This window comes from Heterocephalus glaber, unplaced genomic scaffold, assembly GCF_053883595.1.
Source record: "Heterocephalus glaber isolate CG9 unplaced genomic scaffold, H.glaber_assembly_v1.0 deba00000281, whole genome shotgun sequence".
Classification (NCBI taxonomy): domain Eukaryota; kingdom Metazoa; phylum Chordata; class Mammalia; order Rodentia; family Bathyergidae; genus Heterocephalus; species Heterocephalus glaber.
In genome coordinates, this window is record NW_028258139.1 from 33184740 (window position 1) to 33207499 (window position 22760).

At 36.4% G+C, this 22760-nt stretch overlaps 1 protein-coding gene across 1 annotated transcript in view; it reads left to right on the forward strand.

Annotated features, from left to right (window-relative positions):
• Rassf6 (Ras association domain family member 6) overlaps positions 1–22760 on the forward strand; it is a 38126-nt gene extending 15366 nt beyond the window's left edge. Inside the window, 9 exon segments of the mRNA XM_087188271.1 lie at positions 1139–1281; positions 6843–6938; positions 12252–12438; positions 19150–19251; positions 19580–19631; positions 21564–21682; positions 21773–21829; positions 21832–21872; positions 21974–22760. Of these exon segments, the coding sequence (XP_087044397.1) occupies positions 1139–1281; positions 6843–6938; positions 12252–12438; positions 19150–19251; positions 19580–19631; positions 21564–21682; positions 21773–21829; positions 21832–21872; positions 21974–22049 (873 nt within the window). The 3' untranslated portion in view covers positions 22050–22760.

Below are 22760 nucleotides of genomic sequence, written 5' to 3' on the forward strand. Positions count from 1 at the left end.
AAGCAGCAATATTTATTGAGCACCTACTGGTTGCCAAGTCCCATGAATCAGGGATCATTATGATGTCCATTTTGAAAAGCAGGAAGCCCAGGTTTAAAGGTGGTCACAGCTAGGAAGTGGCAGAGGCAGAGTTCTAACACAGGTCTGATTCGAGAGTCTGGATTTTCATTGGGCTCTCAAATAAGAATAGAGTCATTTATGTAACCTAACAATTGACTTTCCGTAGGAAGAGTAGTTACTGAATGATTGGCATATTACTTTTCTTAGTTTGTATATTTCCTGAAGTCTGTATAAGAATAAACATTAATAACATTTTATGTATAAAAGAGAAAACTATACTAGACTATAAGTTGCATGGAAACATATTTTGTTATATATATATCTTATAATATATATATTTTTATATAAAAATCTCCAGTAAAAATATATATTCATGTTTGACTTTTTTCTTTGCATGGTGTTTCCTTCTGTTGTTATACTATATCTAATTTAGAATTGATTATTCAAATACTTTTGGGGGGGTTTTGTTTGTTTGTTTTTGTTTTTTTGGTACTGGGGATCAAACTCAGGACCTTGTGCTTGCGAGGCAGGTGGCAACACCACTGAGCTAAATCCTCAACCTGTTGTTTTTTATAAGTATCATTTCTATAATGTTTTGCATTTTAATGTTTGTTCACATAATTTTGCTTGTTCCTTATAACTGAGTTAAATTCTTCCTACTTGCTCATTTAGAAATGAGTAACCAGCTGCCAAGTTTCTCAATAGCTGTTTATACTAATTTCTACTACAGTATTTTAATTTAGTTCAGCGCTTTAATTTTCAGTTAGAATTAAAGCATTAGAATTTCACTTAATTGAGAATCAGAGTTCAGAAAATATTTTTACATACTATGCCCTCTGGTGGACATGCCATTGCAATATGACTTACTCATTCCTCAAGATATAGATGTTTCCAACAATGAAAGAATGTTTCAAAATTAGAATTATCTTGCAAGTAATTAAGAAGTCAAATAATCTCTCGGGAATTTTCTAATCTATTAACATTTCTTATGGACTTAATCTCTACATCTTCAGTTAAAACATGTATCTTTTGTAAGGACTACAAGAACATTTATGGAGTCTATTTGTTTCTTCCTTAGACTGAAGATGGGAAACTAATTGTTGAAGGAATGCTGGACATTTTCTGGGGAGTAAAACAACCTATACAGCTGAAGATACAAGATGAAAAGCAGATCTCTTCTTTTACCACACTGAAGTTATCAGACGCCTTTTCCAGCAAAGGGTAAATTATCTTCCATGCTTTTAATTCCTTTGATGGTCTTCATATTTCTTTTTATTTTTTTATTCTTTTATTGCATGTGCTCTTTCAGAAGGGAGCTATGCTTGTGTGTAAATGCTTATACATATACACAGCCTCATATAATCCTCCAGCCACTCCATGAATTAGGTGTTCAAAATCCATGGCTCTTCAAGGTCAGGTAATTTGTGCCAGGTATCACACAGCAGAACTGGACTGAACCTCTATTTTCTGGGCTCCACAGCCTGTGTTCAGACCCTCTGCTGCTAGGCCTCTCTCCTGGAAGTATGCACTCCCTTCCTGGAAGAGACAATCTGTAAAAGCAGAATTGGATTAGCCATGGCCTGGTCTCAAAAGAATTCAGTGAATTTAAATTTCCCCTTTACTTGGAACCAAGGACTGTCCCTACTTCTAGAAAAGAGACATCATTATGCTCTACCTGATTGTCCTGCTCCTATGAGAGTGACACAGCACTGTGCATTTGAATTTCAGTGCACAGAACAGCTCCCTGCATAGGTTATGCAGCTGTTCCTGAATATCCAAGTTGAGCTGATTTTTTAGTTACTCCTTAACAATTTTCAGAAAAGTTAGTAAATATTGCCAGCAAGAATCATATTTATAAAACTTCTTTCTTTCTTTCTCCTTTCCTTTCCTCCTTTTTGATCCTTAGCTTTCCAATTCATCTCCCTGTGCACATGCTTTGAGATACTCAAGCCTCCTCTTCTTACCCTTTTCCCTTCCATTATTGGATGAGTTTGGTCTTTCAGAGAATGGATGGAGACAGAGCAACCCAACCAGATCTTTAGCCACAGCTAAGGAAATCCAGGTATCTCCTTAAGGGAAGTCTGCTTTTCCTTGGAGAAAATATTTAAGCCCCACTATGATTTTTACCTTGCCAGTATTTCTCAAACTTTATGTTCCAGCAATGCTAAGCATTTTGCAATTCCCTAAATCCATCCTGGAGTTTCTTACTTACCTGACTCTGCCAGGAAGTTCACCTGCTTCTAGACAATTTACCTGACTCTCTTCTAACCAATCCTTTAAGTCTCAAGTCAGGTAACACATTCTCCTGAAAGGCTTTTATGAGCCCTCAGTCCATACTAACTACACTGACAACCTTTGTATATCACCTCCAGAGTATGCACCTCATTTTGGGTTTTATCACCCCTCTACAGTGTGACCCTCCACTTGAAACACACTTGAATCATCTTTGCATCCCAGTGGCCAGGACATATAGGGGCTAGAAGTATATTATCAAGTGAGGTACCCAAAACCTGAGGTTAAAATACTTCTGCTTTTTGTGACAACCATCTTTCTGTCACTCTGACTAGGCTTCCATTCAAAGTAAGGATTGTTAATGGGCATAGGGTCCAGTACTTAAGAAAGAGCAGAAGGGAAGCCATAGTCTTAGGCAGCCTGGTGAAGCCCTGCCTGCATTCCTTTCAGGTACTACATGACTGATGTGGCTAATGATTTAAATTCAAGGAGCATCATTTCAAAAGACTAGTTGCCATGTACCCTGCTTTTTAAAGTATAGGATAAAAATTCACAAACTTAGTTATACTTCAAATTATCTAAGAACTCGTGGCAAAGTTCTGTGAGCAGCAACCTTTTCTGATGCATCTTAACTTACTGATTTGTGAAAATTTAATAAATGTTGAGGGTTAAAGGGAGATGTCTAAGAGTTAGAAAAAACTGATATCATATCAAGCCATCATTATTCTGTATGGCTATCCACACATTTTTTTATTTCTCAAAGTCAATTTATTTCCATCAATCCTGAATTTTGGGATGAATTTCAAGAGCCCAGGTGGACAAGGTAATATTGATGCCTCTCCATATGCTGCAGCAGATAATAAAAATTATCCTCATGATGCACCTTCTATTAAACCTATTTGCATCTCTCCTTGTTGATCAGAAATTTCTGGGAAATAAACAGGAGTTATCTCTTATTGTTTAAAAGTTAAGAAATAATTACCTATAAAATTGTATCAGCCTGCCCTTTACCATAGTAAGAAGACTTGCTAAGAGAATATTTGAGCTGTACTTGTGCAGTGTATCAGATCTTTCTACTTGGCAAGAATTGAAAGAAAAAATTCTCACTTCTTATACATATACACAGATACACAGACAGATACGCAACACACACTCACAAACAAGATTCAATTTGGTTGTGATAGTTATTCAGCAGTACTTGGTGAGAGACAGCTGAACATTCAGGTGGGAAGGTACAATATAATTTGGAGTGGATTTTGTCTGACCTCTGGTTCTCTAATGGGATGCATAGCCATCTAAGGTAGTATTTGTTTCAATCCAGTATTAGACATCATACTCTGGTTATGACCCTTAAGGTGACTCATTTAAATTCTGAGCCTCTATTAAATTGTTTTTTGTTGTTGTTGTTCCAGTCCCGGGGATCAAACTCAGGACCTTGCACTTCCCAGGCAGGCGCAGTGCCACTGAGCTAAATCCCCAGACCCAACCTCTGTTAAATTGTATAAAGAAATTGACTATATACACACTCTAAACAGCTCCCATGCTCTGTTCCCCATACTTTTGCCCCCTGTGGGCAGAATTTAACACTTGTTCTCTTGTCTGCAGAGGCACTGTGCTGTCAAGGATGGAGACATTGTGTACTCTGTGACAGAAGGGCTGAGCCGTATCTTTTAGACCACCCTTTGAAAAAATCTTTGAGACAGTCTTGTCATGCTAGTTTATTTAATTATGCTAGAAATGATTCACACTGAGGAGGTATCAGCTGAATGGGAGTTGTAGAAGCTTCAAAAATACATCAGTTCATTTGAGCCAAAACCATTTGCCATTCTTTGTTCAGATAACTCTATGGATAGTATTTTGGTCTCTGATACTGGGCCAAGTGTTTTCTTTTTGAAACTTTTTTATTTAAAAAGGGGGAAAATCCCAGCTACACTCTAGTTATTTTTGCTTGCACTATTTTTCAGTTCTATGTCTAGGATATTTCCAAAGTCAGCATTGTCATACTTTAGACAAATGTTATGGTTTAGGTCTAAATTGGCCCCCAAAGCCTCAAGAGTTTGGAAGATGATTGGGTCATGTGGGCCTATAAGTGATTTGCTTTGAGGAGGTGGGTTCTGGTCACAAGAAGCAGGTCACTGTGGGCTCAATCCAGAAGGGTGTTTCTCTCTCCCTGGCTCCTCCCTTGACTCTCTGTTTCCCTGCTGCCATGAGGTAAGCAGGTTTCCTCTGCTGCACTGCCCTGCCTTGGAGCCAGCTGACTGTGGACTGAAACCTCTACAAACTATGAGCCAAAATAAACCTGTCCTCTTGTAAGCTGTGGGTGTCAAGTATTTTGTCCTAGTGACAAAGTGATTAAGACAAGTTGGATGAATGAGATAAAGAGTAATGAATGAACAGGTATACATTTAAAGATCTTCAGGACTATATTTTCTTACAATATGGGTAGGGAAGTGGCTGCATTGTATTTGTCTATCAAATTTCTGCCTCTATTTTGTTTTGCAAATCAGAATCCGTGTTGGGGTTTAAATTTGCAAGTAGTACATACCCTGAAGGTTGGTCAGACCAACACAAACAGTCCTATATTTGAAGAAGTTAAACTAATTTGATATTAAAGTTCCAACCAGTTCTCTCTTGAAAACTCTGGTAACTGCCCTTGAGACTAATAATGTGCAGAGTGGTATGGAGTAGCCCTCACATCACACAGTCCAGAGCTCAAAAGTAGTTTCCTCAGCTGTGGATGGTATAAGAGACCAAACACTGACTGTCCTGGCCTTGTTTGATCACTTGTGCTTGTATAGTGCCACTAAACTATAAGAAACTGAGGAGGATGTCTGTCCAGTTTGCCGGCATCACCAAGAACTTGTGCTGTGTACCACTGGCCCCCACTCACAGCAGTGAATGTTGCCCAGATGAAGTAGCATCAAGGTGCTTTGTATGTTTCATTTCTGCTTGTAACTGGTATTTGTCTTTTCTGTCATTGTTAACCCTCTCTTGTGATCATTAAACCTGGCCCCTTTTGATTATTAATTGGTTATGGATTAGGGGAAATTAATAATTTTACATACCATAAGAATACTAGGGTCTGAGGAGTTTTTTGAGTTAAGCCATTAAACATAGTTCTCGGAGTTTATGCTATTTATTTTAGCTGCATAATAGAGCTTGCTGGAAATTTTCTTAACAAATATATTAGGATTATGTTATCTATTTCTTATGGTTATTGTGAGGAACAAATAATATAATAGCTATAAAAGAGTTCAAAAAAATTCAAAGGTCAAGGGAAAAAGGATGATTTTTTTCAAATTCACCACTTAGTAGTATGAATAAACATTTTTAACATAAGGACATTTAAATAGAGTTAATACCAAAATTTCCTATGGATGACTTTTTTGGTCATAAAACAGCTCTTATGGGGCTGGGATCTAGCTCAGTGGCGCTGTGCTTGCCTTGCAAGCACAAGGTCATCAGTTCAATTCCTGATACCAAAAAAAAACAGTTCTTATGGAAGAGACCTAGTGGAGCTGACTGTTCCCATAAATAGCATTCATTTGTCTAGAAAGATCCAAGAATGAGTGAAATCCCCAATGGAGCCAATCATGAAATGGATACATATGATGAGATTACTGTCATGACAGTGAAGTTAAGAACAATCATGATAATTTTTATGAAATATACTGAGTGCTTACTATGTTCAGAGCACTATTTGAAGATTTTTTTTACATGAATGAACTCATTTAATCCTTACAACAGCCCTATCCGATCTCATTTTCATTCCTGTTTTGCAGATGTGGACAATGAAACCAAGAGAAGATATGTAACTCATTTTAGACTAGATAAAATAAAAATGAGTGTTAGCCTGCTATAAAAATAAGCAGTTGTCTGGTTTTACATATTCTACGCACTAGTATGTATTAAAAATTGCTAGAATTCTTTACAAAAATCACAATTTTCAAGCATAGAAGTTTCTCCTATTTTTTCCTGTTTTGTAAACTTCATTCATTAGGGGCATTAAAAATAGGTAGAGTATCTTATTTTGGAGCCACTTTCCCTAATAACACTTCCTACAATATGTACTCACCACATATTAGTGGACTGAACATTTATGACTAAACTCTCCCAAGGATATTGTGTGATGTCTTTAAATAAATAGATCATAGTGGTTCCTACCAACTCATTCATATATACATTTTATAGACTTTATATAACTTTGTGTTTCAAATAATTTATTTAATTTTTTTTTTTTTTTGGTACTGGGGATCGAACTCAGGTCCTTGCGCTTGCACAGTAGGCAGCAAAACCACTGAACTAAATCCCTGGCCCTTGTGTTTCAAATTAGACAAATTACTATGTTAAGATGTCAAGATATATTCCTCCAAAAGTACAGGAAGTATCTAAATCACATACTGATTGCTCCAGTATGTATATAATTTTAATAATATCATAAAATTGTATAAATCTGGATAATATGTCTACCTACAATGTTTACATGTACTATACTTAATATTGTAAATTTGAAATCTGCCATATAATTTCCAAGATTTGTTTCTTTTCAGGAGAATGACATGCTGGGGGGAATTTGATGATCTTTATAATATTACTGACCTGGACAGAAACCAGATTGCAGTGTCTGAAACAAGGAATTCTCCGGACGGTTAGTATCAAAATCTTGTTAATGGGGAAACAATTTTTTAACCAGTGTAAAGATGATTCCTAAATCTCTGCCTTTTCCACACCACTACTTAATAAGCTCTTGTTTTACACAATACTTATTTTAAAACTCCTAGGAATATAGTAAGTCACCATAGTGCTCATATGATATTTAAGAACCTTATTTAGCTATATACAAATATATAAATTTTTTTAAAAATTACGTCAAGTCACTTAGCTTTATCAGATTAGATAGAACTAATGGTTTCAATAAAGCTTATATGCATAAAATTGTTCAATATTTTCAGAAGAATTGGTACACTTTATTGTTCTCATTAGTTTCATATGTTAGACCAAACCCCTCAAACTTAATTTCTACCTCTTTTTAGAAGCTGAATGTTTAATATAATAAATATTTAAATAACTGCTGCTGAGAAAGAAGCAGGTACACTGCTGTCACTTTTATAATTGATAGTTATTTCAATTTTCTTTAAAAGAGAAATCTACTTAAATGAAAAATTATTTTATATCAAGCTTGACAACCTAATGGACAGTGCCAGCTCCTGTGGCATGTGACATTAGTAGTGGTAATAATGACTCACAGACTTTGGAGTACAGTATGAACTCCACTGAGCCCACCTACTTATTTGAGTGACCTTCAGATTCTGGAGTCTTCAAATTGCAATAGCTGTGATGCTGATGCTGAGCTGTAGCACTGAGCTGTGCCTCAAATCTGTGCCACTCAGCTGTTACACTGATCTGTAACATTTGGCTGTGCCTGAGAGTGGTAACACTGAGCTATAACATGGAGCTGTTCGGCTTTACCACAACTTGAGTACTAGTGGTGTCATGGCCAAGGAACAGAGGCCCCCAGTGCCAAGTAGCTGAGCCTTTCGAGCCAGCATACCACTGCCCCCAGCACCAAGGAGGTGAGTCATGTGGGTGCCAGCAGCACACAACCCCCAATGCATTGAAATGAGAAGACACATAAACAAGTCTCAAAACCAAACTTCCAAATCACCTAAAGCAACCACAAAGGGAAATGAGATGGAACAATCTAATACTCAACCACCTGGACTCCCTGAACTGGCAACAAAAGAGGATCTGAAAAAAAATGGAATCTGAATTAATTTCTCAGATAACAACAGAGATTGTGCCCATAGTGCAAGACATGATTAAGAAATCTAGAGAGGATACAGATTTAAAAAAAAAATAGAGGATCTGAGGAACATGATGAAATCCCAACATGGGAAACAAATGGAATCCATAAAACAGATGCAAACAGATTTCCAGATTAAAAACTCCACTGAAAGTCTACAGAGCAGAATGAGCCAATGTGAGGACAGAATTTCAGATATAGAAGATAAGATTGCAAATAGTGACCAGGAAAAGAAAAATTTCTTTAAAATAGTAAGGGACCATGAGAAATCAATCCAGTAGCTGCTAAACAATGCAAAGAGGAATAATATAAGACTGATCAGAGTCAATGAAGAAACAGGAGAGAGTTCAGATGACATAAAAATGCTGGTCACAGAAGTGATAGCAGAAAACTTCCCAAGCAGGGGAAAATAATTTGACATACAGATAAGTGAGGCATATGGGACTCCAACTAGCCTTGATCAAAAAAAAAAATCTACACATAGGCATGTAATAGTTAAGATTCCAGAAATGCAACAGAAGAACAAAATTCTATGAGCAGAGAAAAGAAACAAATCACATACAAAGGAAAGCCCATCCAAATCACAGCAGATTTCTCAATGCAAACCCTCAAGGCAAGAAGAGCTTGGAGTGATGTATTTCAAGCCCTAAAGGAAAACAGCCTCCAACCTAGATGATGTACCCTGCAAAACTATCATTCAAAATTGATGGATAAATAAGATACTTTTATGACAAAGGGTACCTGAGGAATTTCATGAATACCAAACCAGCACTCAGAAAAATTTTAGACAATATCCTAGGAAAAGGCAATGAGGATCACAACCCCAGGAAGCCCAGCAGAATGAATCCATTGGGCATGACAAGAAACTAAATGTGAAGGGGGAGAGTCCAACAAAAAGAAAAAGTCATGACAATGATGAGTCAATATGTATCAGTTATAACCATCAATGTTAATGGTCTCAATTCACCAATCATAAGAAATAGACTGGCAGAATGGGTCAAGAAATAAGATCCAACACTATGCTGCATACAAGAAACACAATTCAAAAAGAAATTCATAGACTGAACATTAAAGGGTGGAAAACAATCCTCCATGGGACAGGAACCCCCCGCCAAAAAGCAGTGATAGCTGTCCTCTTTGCAGATCAAGTAGATTTCAAACCCACACTGATTAAGAGGGACAAAGAAGGACACTATATGCTTGTAAAGGGAAAAATCTAAGAGGAAGAGATGACAATCATAAATGCATAAGCACCAAACACTAGTACACCCAACTATATAAAACAAATACTAACAAACATGAAAAATCAAGTAAGCAATACTGCAATAGTAGTGGGGGACCTCAATACCCCACTGGCACAAATAGATCAACTAGACAAAAAATGAAAAACAAAATACTAGGACTCAATCAGACTCTTAAACAAATGGATTTAACATATGTTTACAGAGTGTTCCACACCACAAAATCAGAATACACATTCTTTTTAGCTGCACATTGGTCGTTCTCCAAAATAGATCACATACTCACTCATAGAACTTGTTTAAGTAAGTGCAAAGGAATTGGAGTTATCCCCTGTATATTATCAGACCATACTGCGATGAAATTGATCAATAGCAAAAGAAACCACATGAATTTCATAAACACATGGAAACTGAACAATACACTTCTGAATAGCCAATGGGTCACAGAGGAAATTAAAGAAGAAATCAGACAGTGCCTACAAATAAATATCAATGCCAATACAACATATCGGAATCTATGGGACACAATGAAAGCAGTCTTATGAGGTAAATTCATAGCAGTGAATACTCACATGAGGAAAACAGAGTGAGCTCAATTACAAAACCTGATACTGAATCTCAAGCTACTAGAAAAAGAAGAGCAGGACTAACTGAAGTCTCACACAAGGGAGGAAATTGTAAAGATCAGAGAAGAAATCAATGCAATGAAGGCTAAGAGAATGATACAAAAAATTAATGAAGCCAAGAGTTGGTTCTTCGAAAGAATAAACAAAATTGGCAAATCCTTAGCCAACCTTATCAGAAAAAGGAAAGAAAAGGCCCAAATCCTTGCTATTAGGAATGAAAAGGGTGAAATTACAATGGACCCAGCAGAAATCCAGAGAATCATAGATACCTATTTCGAGAACCTATACACCAATAAGATGGAAAACATAGAAGAAATGGACAGATTCCTAGATACATATGAATTATCAAAGTTGAATGAAGACCTAAAAATTCTAAACAACCCAATATCAGCCAATGAAATTGAAAACATAATTAAAAACTTAACAACTAAGAAAAGCCCAGGTCCTGATGGCCTCACTGATGAATTCTACAAGACATTTAGAGAGGAAGTGCTCCCAGTACTGTTTAAACTCTTCAATGAAATTGAAAGGGAAGCAATACTCCCAAATTCATTCCTGGAAGCAAGCATCACCTTGATCCCCAAAGCAGAGAAAGACCCAACCAAAAAAGAGAACTATAGGCTAATCTCACTAATGAACATAGTAGTTGTAATAACAATGATGATGATACTAATCCTAATATTACTGGTAGCTATAATTGACTGAAACTCCACTGTCAGGTATAGTACTTTGTATTTTACATGAATTTTTTCTTATATATAGATATGCAAGGAGGAGCTGGTGACTAAACTGTGGGATGGGGCCACAGGGATCATATACATAACCTGGGGCCGTGATATTACCAAGCCAGGTTCAGACTTATCAAGGATATCCTGCTTGCATTCACTCATAAGTTTACCAACAACTTCTAATGTTTAGTTTTTATTTTTGTTTTAAACAATTCTCAATTTTGCCTCTCTGCTGTCTCCATCAGGACTCAGATCCCATAACAAACATGATTTTCCTTTAGGGTTCTTCCTTCAGGGATCTTGACATCATGTTACATCATGCTCTTCTAATTGTCCCCTTGAAGATACCCATTAAACCCAGAGGAACTCCAAATCTTGGCACCAAAGATAAAAATCTATTTGTATTTAATCACCAGTGCTAGAGAAAGATGAAATATGATGCTGCTCTAATTATAGTAGAATATTGTTTAAAATCCCAAAGTAAAATGGAACACAAATGCCACCAGGTGGCCCTATTCTTACAGAAGAAAATGCTTAATTGAGAAAATTGGAAAAGATGGTGCAGGAGGCAGCTTTGAATCTTTTGCATGTTAGCTTAGAAATACGTGGTAGCTAATCCACTTCCATTAAGTTCTGTACCCACCCAAAAGATAGCAGGTCAGTGCAATGCTGTACTATAATTTCATATACTAAAACCTACTATAGAAATTGGAATGACACAGTAATCTAATTTTGATTAATGGATTATGGATCATTGCTGAACACATATGCCCCAGTGAGGAAAAAAAAATACCAGGACAGTGATCAATTAAGGGGAAAAAAATCATCACATCCTTGGAGTATTTGGGAAATAATATTATGTAGATTATCTCTGTCATATATTACTCCTAGGCACTAGTAAAAAGCATATTGCTGGGCCAGGATGTAGCTCAATGATTCCAGCACCTGCCTCACAAGTGCAAGGTCCCAAGTTCAATCCCTGGTACCAAAAATCAAACAAAGCATATTGCTACTTTTGCTTTCATGGAAGTTGGGAACAAAATCTTTTAAGGCTCCACATTCCATATGAATGGCTTTGCCCACTGTTCATCTTCTATGGAAAGGTGCAATAACCTTGGAACCAAGGTAAACAAGAATCCTGATCTGATCTCATCATTTGTCTGTGTTCATACACAAGCTACTTCAAATATTGTGAGATCAAACTGATAGAATATCAAGTTTTTGCTAGCTCTAAGATTTTGAAAGTCTATAAAATTCACCTCACTCACAATACATTAAAATTAAAAGAGTGCTCAAACCCTAAACATGAGCTCATTGTGATCATTTCTTGAGATACAATTCATTGGCAGAATTTTCTCTCCAGTCTGAGAAAAAAAAAAAATATATATATATATATATATATATATGTGGCCAGGTACTAGATTACAATGTTTTAAACATCTGGGAAATAGCAAGCAACATTTCTAAATTTAATGAAAATATTGAAGGTATATACCAATCTACCCAAGATGCAAGAAGACAGGAGCCTGAGTGACATTGGCTTTTAATCTTTATTCTTCCTTGATTATTTATCTTATCACAGCAGAACTCTGAACCCATATGCAGATGAAGAACCAGAATCCCCATTGCTCTACAGAACTATGAGTGAAGCAGCCCTGGTGAGAAAAAGGACAAAGCCTTTGATAGTGGACAGAAAAGAACAGCACTTCCACAGGGCCTCTATTAACGGACATTTCTATAACTATGAAGTGAGTTACAATTCCACTAATGTGATCTAAGTCATGTTTATTATACTAACAATACTGTACCACTCAGTTTAGCTTACAATTTTTTTTAAATTTTATTTTGTTGGTACAATTTAGGTATACAATATAATGAAATTCATCATTGAAAATTTACACCTTTACATATCTCTCTTGGTTCTTATTTTCCCCCTTCCCCTGCCCTCCCTTCAAACCCTCCACTCCTTCCTATTTACAAAGACTTTGTTTCCATGTTTTCATTTTCTCATATTAATTCCATTCCCTTCCTTCCTTTCCCCTACCCCTCCCACTTCGCCTTCCCCTTTGCCCCTTTTCTTCCTATTTCACATTATCTACTATACCATTTAGTCCTTATTTACACTTTCAGTTTCTCACACTAGAGAAACTATTCAGTATTTACACATGTGTGTCCTATTTATTTCACTTAAGAGTATTGCCTCAATGTGCATCCGGTTAGCTATAAATGTCTCTAATTTTTCATTTTTTATGGCTGAGTAGAACTCCATTTTATTAAAAAAAACACATTTTCTTTATCCAGTCTCCAGTTGATGGGCATTTGGGCTGCTTCCAAGTTTTACCTATTACAAATTGTGCTGCTACGAACATGGGTACACATATATCACTGTGGTATGATTCTTTTAATTCTTTGGGGAAGATACCCAGCAGGGGAATAGCTAGGTCAAATGGGACTTCCAGTCCTAGTTCTGTGAGGTATTTCCATACTGATTTCCACAGTGGTTGCATCAGTCTACACTCTCACCAGCAGTGGAGCAGGGTTTTGCTTTCCGCACAGCCCCACCAGCATTTATTACTGGTTGATTTCATGTGAACAGCCATTCTTTCTGGAGTGAGGTGGAATCTCAGTGTTGTTTTCATTTGCATCTCTTGAATGACCAGTGATGTTGAACATTTTTTCATGTATTTATTTGCTATTTCTACTTCTTTGTCTGAGAAATGTCTGTTCATTTCAGATGCCCATTTTTGGATTGGGTCTTTAAATTTAGGAGGTCTGATTTTTGTAAGTTCCTTATATATTCTAGATAGTAGGCCTTTGTCTGAGGAACAGCAGGTGAAGATTTTTTCCCACATTGTGGGTTGTCTTTTTCACACTGTTGGTGGTTTCTCTTGCTGTGCAGAAGCTTTTTAATAAGAAGAGATCCCACTTGTTGATTGTTTGTGCTAGTTCACGGGGAACTGAGGTTTTGTTCAAAAAATCTTTTCCTACATCAGTGTCTTCAAGAGTTCTACCTAACCTCTGTTCCAGGTGATTCAGCATTCTTATTTTAATATTTAGATCCTTAATTCACTTTGATTTGAGTTTAGTGCATGGTGAAAGATATAGGTCTAGTTTAATCTTTGGTAAGTTGAAACCCAATTTTTCCAGCACCATTTATTAAAGAGGCTATCTTTCCTCCAGTTGAGGGAATTTGGTGCCTTTGTCAAAAATGAGATGACTGTGCCTGGCGTTGTTTCTGTATCTTCTAATCTGTTCCACTGGTCCTCAGGTCTGTTTCTTTGCCAGTACCATGCTGTTTTTATGACAGTAGCTTTGTAGTATACTTGCAGGTTGGGGATTGTGATACCCTCTGCCATGTCTCTGTTACCTAAAATTGCTTTCGCTATTCTGGGTCTTTTCTTGTTCCAAAAGAATTTTTGGATAGATTTCTCAAGGTCCATGAAGTATGCTGCTGGGATTTCAATTGGAATTGCTTTGAATCTATATAGCAGTTTTGGAAGTATGGGCATTTTCACTATGTTGATCCTTCCTACCCAGGAGCAGGGGATGTCTTTCCATTTTCTGATATCATCTTCAATATTTCTTTTCAGAGTGCTGTAGTTTTTAGAGAAGAGGTATTTGATTTCTTTCGTTGATTCCTAGTTATTTCAGTTTTTTGGACACTATGGTAAAAGGAATTGTTTGCCCTATTTCTGTCTGAGTGAGTCTATTGTTCATGTAGAGGAAAACTATTGATTTTTGTGTATTGACCTTGTATCCAGCTACTCTATTGAATTTGGTTATTAAGTCTAGAACACTTTTGGTGTAGTTCATTGGTTCTTCTATATAGAGGATAATGTCATCTGCAAAAAATGACAATTTGACTTCTTCATTTCCTATCTTTATTGCTTTGATTTCATTCTCTTGTCTAATTGTCATGGCTAATGTTTCCAAAACTATATTGAACAAGAGTGGGGATAGTGGATATCCTTGTCTTATTCCTGATTTGAGTGTGAAGGATTTCAGTTTTTGACCATTTAGTATGATATTGGCTGTTGGTTTTTCATAGATGGCTTCTATCAGATTAAGGTAGAGACCATCTTTTCCAAGTTTTTGTAGGGTTTTTATCATAATGCTTATTTGATTTTGTCAAATGCTTTTTCTGCATCTATGGACATAATCATATGGTTTTTGTCCTTGGTTCTATTGATATAGTGTATTGCATTGATTGATTTGTGTATGTTAAACCATCCCTGCATCCCTGGGATGAATCCCACTTGGTCATGGTGTATGATCTTGATGATCTTCTGCATTCTATTTGCCGATATCTTATTAAAGATTTTTGTATCTATGTTCATTAGTGAGATTGGCCTATAGTTCTCTTTTTCAGTTGGGTCTTTCGCTGCTTTGGGGATCAAGGTGATGCTTGCTTCCAGGAATGAATTTGGGAGTATTGCTTCCCTTTCAATTTCATTGAAGAGTTTAAACAGTAGTGGTAGCAGTTCCTCTCTAAATGCCTTGTAGAATTCAGCAGTGAAGCCATCAGGATCTGGGCTATTCTTAATTGGTAAGTTTTTAATTACATTTTCATTTTCATTGGCTGATATTGGGTTGTTTAGAATTTTTAGGTCTTCTTCATTCAACTTTGGTAATTCATATGTATCTAGGGATCTGTCCATTTCTGTGTTTTCCATCTTATTGGCATATAGGTTCTGGAAGTAGGTATTGATGATCCTCTGGATTTCTGTTGGATCTGTTGTAATTTCACCCTTTTCATTCCTAATTACATGGATTTGGGCCTTTTCTTTCCTTTTTCTGATAACATTGGCTAAGGTTTTGTCAATTTTGTTTATTTTTTCAAAGAACCAACTCTTGGCCTCATAAATTTTTTGTATCATTCTCTCAGTCTCCATTGCATTGATTTCTGCTCTATTCTTCATAATTTCCTCCCTTGTGTGAGATTTCGGTTAGTCCTGCTCTTCTTTTTCTAGAAGCTTGAGATTCAGCATCAGGTTGTGTAATTGGGCTCGTTCTGTTTTCCTAATATGAGTATTCAATGCTATGAATTTCCCTCGTAAGACTGCTTTCATTGTGTCCCATATATTCTGATATGTTATATTGTCATTGTCATTTAATTGTAGGAACTGCCTGAGTTCTTCTTTGATTTCCTCTGTGACCCATTGTTTATTCAGAAATGTGTTGTTCAATTTCCATGTTTTTATGAAATTTTTCCAGTTCCTTTTGCTATTGATCTCCAATTTCATTGCAGTATGATCTGATAATATACAGGGATTAACTTCAGTTCCTTTGCACTTAGACACATTCTATGAGTGAGTATGTGGTCTATTTTGGAGAACAACCCATGTGCAGCTGAAAAGAATGTGTATTCTGATTTTGTGGTGTGGAACACTATGTGAACATCTGTTAAGTTCATTTGTTCAAGAGTTCAATTGAGTTCTAGTATTTCATTACTTATTTTTTTGTCTACTTAATCTATCTATTTGTGACAATGGAGTATTGAGGTCCCCCACTACTATTGTATTAGTGCATATATGACTTTTCATGTCCGTTAGTATTTGTTTTATATAGTTGGGCACACTAGTGTTTGGTGCGTAGATATTTATGATTGTCATCTCTTCCTGTTGGACTGTTCCCTTTACAAAGATGTAGTGTCCTTCTTCATCTTTCTTATTTAGTGTTGGTTTGAAATCCACTTGATCAGCAAAGAGGATAGCTACTCCTCCTTTTGTTTGGGTTCCTGTTGCATGGAGTATTGTTTTCCACCCTTTAACTTTCAATTTATGAGTTTGTTTTTGAATTATGTTTCTTGTATGCAGCATATTGTTGGATTTTGCTTCTTGACCCATTCTGCCAGTCTATTTCTTTTGATTGGTGAATTGAGACCATTAACATTGATGGTTATAACTGATAAATATTGACTTGTCATTCTCATGACTTTTTATTTTTTTTGGATTCTTCCCCTTTACATTTAATTTCATGTTGCACCGAATGGATTCATTCTTCTGTGCTTCCTGGGGTTTTGATCTTCATTGTCTGTTCCTAGGATATTATCTAAAATTTTTGGAGTCCTGATTTGGTATTCATGGAGTTCCTAAGGTGCTCTTTGTCATGAAAGTATCTTATTTCTCCATCAATTTTAAAAGTTAGTTTTTCAGGCTACATCAGTCTGGTTTGGAGGCTGTTTTCCTTTAGGCCTTGGAATACCTCAGTCCAAGATCTTCTTGCCTTGAGGGTTTGCGTTAAGTCTGCTGTGATTCTAATGGGCTTTCCTTTGTATGTGATTTATTTCTTTTCTCTAACTGCTTATAGAACTTTGTTCTTCTGTTGGGTTTCTGGAATCTTAACAATTATATGCCTATGGGTAGTTTTCTTTTGTTTTTGTTTTTGTTTTTTGATCAAGGCTAGTTGGAGTCCTATATGCTTCACTTATCTGTCAAATTCTTTTCCCCTGTTTGGGAAGTTTTCTTCCATCACTTCTGTGAACAGTATTTTTATATCATCTGCACTCTCTCCTGTTTCTTCATTGACTCCCATCAGTCTTATGTTACTCTTCTTTGAATCATCTAGCAGCTGCTGGATTGATTCTTGTGGTCCCTTACAATCTTGAAGCAATTTTTCTTTTCTTGATCACTAATTGCAATTTTATCTTCTACATCTGAAATTCTGTCCTCATATTGGCTCATTCTGCTGTGCAGACTTTCAATGGAGTTTTTAATCTCCTGGAAATCTGTTTGTATCTGGTTTATGGATTCCATTTGTTTCCTATGTTGGGATTCCATCGCTTTCCTCAGCTCGTCTATTTTTTATCTGTGTCCTCTCTAGATTTATTAATCATGTCTTGCACTATGGGCACAATGTCTGTTGTTATCTGAGAAATTATTTCAGATTTCATTTTTTCCAGATCCTCTTTTGTTTCCTGTTCAGGGAATCCAGGTGGTTGAGTATCAGAGTGTTCCATCTCCTTTCCCTTTGGTGTTCCTGTATTTTATCCGGAAGTCTGGTTTTGATACTTGTTTACCTGTCTTCTCGTTTTGATGTGTGAGGCGTACTGTTGGTGCCCCCACAGCTCACCTCCTCTGTACTGCGAGTGGTGGAAAGGTGACCATGAAGCCCCTTCTTCTGTGCTTGGAGTCTTGGGAAGGTGGCCCAGATGCCCCTACCTCTGGGCTGGGAGCAGTTGAACCAATTTAACTTACAATTTAAAAGAGTAATAACAATGGTAGTCATATGCCTGACTTTAGTGGGCACTCTGTATGTGCAATTAAAGGGTTTTAAATAGATTTTAATAAATTATTTCATTAATCACTACAACTATCCTATGAAGTAGAAACCATTATTTCTCTTTACATACAAATTAATTGAGGTTCAGAGTCAAGCAGTTTGTCTTAGGTCACACTGCTTTTAAGTAATTCTGAACTTGAATCCAGAATTGTCTAACTCCAGAACCCAAATCTGTTTCATCACTGAAATGAATGAGAGTTCAAGGCATAAAGTGAGTTGACAGAATTGGTGTTAGTAGACCCTAGAACCTAGGTCTTCTGAATTCTAATCTAGTGCTGTTGTCATACTCCATGAAGTTTCATTGTATAAACAATCTCAGACTACATATGTAACACATCCTCACCTCACCATAGTGCAGTGTGAGCATATGGTTCTCCAGGCAGCTCATGAGCTCTGCTCATTTGTGGCAAGAGTGACTTATCCATGCATTAAAATATCCACATTGAATTTTCTAAAACTTACTAAAGATTGTCCCTGATGTCCTCCATATATTTTCCCAGAAAGATTTTTTAAATATCCGAATTGTGTTCTTACACCAATAGTATATACGTACCATATATCTATATCTGTATCTGTATTTATAGTAATCTCACAGTTTATGCCTCATTGATCTAACATTCCAGTGAATAACCCCAAAACCCAGCCATCTTCACATCTGGACCCCACCCCATTTCTGCTGTGTTTTGGAACACTTGGAGATCGCCCATACAAATGAAATGAAACAAACCTTTACTTCATACCATTTTTATTTTTAAATATACCTCTAATGACATTCTTTTTTACTTTCTTCTATGTAATGAGTAAAAAGTTTTCCCTTTTTTATGCTGTGCCACACACAGAATTGTTTTTCTCCCAAGATGAGTGTCATGAGGTATATACATACTATCAGCTGATTACCTGTGGGTCCCCATTCACTCCCACTTCTTTCTGTTAATCTGAACAAATTTCAGGTGTATCATAGAATTTAAAATTAATTTTATTTATCATTGCTACAAAATTAATAGAGTTTAGAATACTTTTGGTATATAGTTGGGACTATATTAAATCTATTTGAGAATTCTATGAAATCTTGGAATAGTATCACCTTTAGTAATTCTATATTCTGCTCACTTTAGGCTCAAGATACTATTATTAGTTTGATAGAACTTTAAGGACTTATAAGACTTTTTACCCCATAGACATCGATTTTTACCCCAGCCTTTGGATCAGAAACTAAAGTCAGAATAAACAGTAACATGAGAACTGAAGAAGTAATCAAGCAACTTCTCCAAAAATTTAAGGTAATCTTTACAACTAAACTGAGCTATAAATACCTTGAACACAGTTTAACAATAGACATATAATTTCAATCTTTTGAAAAGACTAGTGAACATGTAAATATAAATTTGATGTCATTTCTGAAGGATTCTTTCCTGTGTATAATATGTTACTAAATATGCCCTGAAAAAATCACGGTATTTCCAGGAGAGCATAGAAGGTTTCATATCTGCAAGTGAAAAAGTAAGTGGGCACACAGATGCATAATTTCAGTCTGATTATCTTCGAAAACATCAAATGACAACAAACCAAAACAAAAAAACACATTTGTTCATTTTTTCCTATTGACAGATTGAGACTAGTCCTCGGTATTTTGCTCTGTACATTATTTTTGCGACGGGAGGTAAGAAAGCTTTATTATTCTTTGTGCCTGGCTCTTTGTGTGTTGGTTTTCTGCCCATGGGGATGACAGAAGATCAGTTTACCTCATTTTGTGGTGGGCAAAGGGATGAAGGATAAGATGAAGGGGAGTTTCTTGCTGTTTTGTGGAGGGGGGTTGCTGGGGTTTGGAACTGAACCCAAGAGCTCACACATGTCAAACACATACTCTACCACTGAAATGGTTTTAGAATGCTAATCATATTCCTTAATTTCAGAGAAAGATAACCTAAAAGTAACCTCAAGACATTTTGTATTTTTATAATGCAAGAGAGTTTACTTGTTAGCCAGACATTAAATTAATTGAATGGAATCCACTGAAAATTCTCTAGACCTGGGAGGCACTTGTATCTTTGCACTTCTACTTTCTGGCTTCACCCCCCTCTCTGTAGCTCTTACTCTGGCTCAGTCATCATTACATACCATTTTCCTCTGAGCTTAATGTTTCCTCTTTCTTCCTGAGCACAGGGACTGACATGCTGAAGTTATATTATCTTTTCCTCAGGACAGAAATGTGTTCAGAATTTGGAGGGGATGATCTGGGCTTCACACAGGCTAGGCAGGCCCTCTACCACTGATCTACGTCTATTGCCTGAAATCTGTGTTTTTAATAATCATACCAGACGATCATGACCCAGGCTTATTCCTCTGTAATATTAAGGCTGGAATAAACTAAGGATACTAAACCAAGTTAACATACACCTAGAGGTCAAAAGAAGATTCTAGGGTATTGTGAAGGCCCAGTCCCCCCAGGGCCCTCTGGAGAGAGATCCATTTAGTTAATATAGTATAGTCCCTATAGTCTCTTTAGTCCATATACTAAATTAATTAATTCCCCAATGAAGAACAAGAGGCAGAGACAATCATTAGAGTAAGGGCAGTATCAGAGCGGAGCAGAGTTGGAAAATTTGCTCCAGAGCTGCATGTCTCTATTCCTTCAGCAAAAAGAGCTATAGGACAACTATAGTGCTCTTTAATTCACAGCCATTACAGTGCTTTATCATATATTGAGGCATGCAGACAAACACCAGCTGCATAATCTTGATCATGCTGCACATGCATTGTTAAGGATAAGTCATTCTTATATAACTGTGGCCCATTATGTGCATGTCCCTGAGAGCAGAGTTTTGTCCTTAAGTGTCCTCAGGTGCACTTATGTCTCCCAGGCTTAGTAGAATCAGAAGTGGTACTCCACAGGCACCATGAGAGGAGCTCAATTATCAGGATTGTCCATTGCTTCTGAAATGGTAGGGAAATTAAAACAATGAATTCTGACTTCATGGAAACAGCAGTTTGTAACGTCACTCTAATTGTCCTGATGCTTTTGAGTTCTAGACCCTTGCTTGACTTTTTTCCTGGGATAAATTCAGCCCAGAGGGTGAGAACAGTTTTGACTCCAAGGAAAGAAGCGAGCAGTGGGGGGGAGAATGAAAAAAGAGGATGAATAAAAGGGCACTGTTTTCAATGCTTCATTTTGATAAAAAATGTAGTCCCAGATGGGAAACTACTTTGACAGAATGCTAGGAGTGCTTTTTTGGTGGGAGTATTTGTATGATAACTTTAGGAAATTTGAAGTTATAGGAATATACCAAATTTTCTTTTTCTATCTCATTTTTATAGCTGAATGGATAAAGCCCATAGATGAATGAAATATTAAAAGCATTGAAAACAGTATTACCTGTCATTTCAGGCATCTACCATCCATGGAGCCTTGGAACATATTCCTCATGGATAAGGGGGAATGACTGTCTCTTTTTTGAGGAGTGATTCTAATTGTTTTTGTTTCAGACCTTATTTGTTTCAAAAGAGATTAAAAAACAAATGGGAAAATTCTTTTTCTTTTTTTTTCCTAGAATGACTTCCTGATTGTGATTGATTCTTTTTTTCTTATCTGCAGAGCAGAGACAGCTAAATAAAACAGATATTCCGCTACTGCAGAGGCTTCTACAAGGACCTTCCAGAAACAATGCTCGCATTTTTCTCATGGATAAAGATACAGAAGAAATTAGTAGTGATGTATGGACATCACCCTAAATCTCTTTGCTTCTCCTTCCTCACTCAGCACATTTCATAAATGCTCTGCTTGCTTCCCCCCTCCCTCCCCAGGTGGCTCAGTACATTAACTTTCATTTTTCTCTCTTGGAATCCATTCTTGAAAGACTAAAAATGAAGAAGAGAAAAGAGAGATTCAAAGAACAGTAACAAAGTAAGTCAAGAGTATGCATCTGGGTATGTGGTCTTTTAATAGGTTCAATGCACAAAATTTGTCCAATTTTTTAATGCTCTTCTTCTCCTCCTCATTTTCAGATTTAATACAGAAAAAGCCATTCTACTGAAATGTCTTCAAAGTAAACGTGCAGTAAAAACAGAGACAACAGTTTAGCAGTACAAGCTTCTATTGCTGTATCATTTCAAAACTGTTAGGAAATGTTACTATTTGGTGAATGCATAAGGTCCAAAGTTGCATTCAAATATATACGACCTCGAATCTATAGAAAACTAAGAATCAGAAGAGCTTGTTTCTCTTTGAAGTGATGAGTTAACTAGATTTCACAGGTAAACTAAAATGAGATTGAGTTTAGTTTCAGTAACTGAAAACATCTTGGATACTGTGTATACCAAGTATCTTTTATAGTAAAACATGTAATAAACTTGAATGTAAGTGGCATCATCAGATATCATACAGTTTCAAATTCTTTTAGCTTGAACCTGAAGAAAACAGAAGCATCAGCAACCAACTCAGAAATAACCAGAAGTTGATGCTGCCAGTTTTTGAAATAAATAAGAAGTGCATTCTTACACCATCAAGGATCTGATGGCAACTTCATGGCTCTAGCATTTTCATAAAATCTATGATTATATATGGGTTGATGGTTTTTGAATGTCTGTAATACTAGAGATATTTGTTCTTTGGAAAAGAAAAGATGATGGACTCTATTAAGAAATCCAGATTATAATTTTCTCAACTTTGGCCGTTCTTTTTCTCTTTCTCTGCTCTATTGATCACTTTCAAAACTATTATTAAGCCCTTTAAAAATCAGTGTAATTTTTTTTCTTTATCCAAATAAATATACCAAAGAGACTTAATATATTG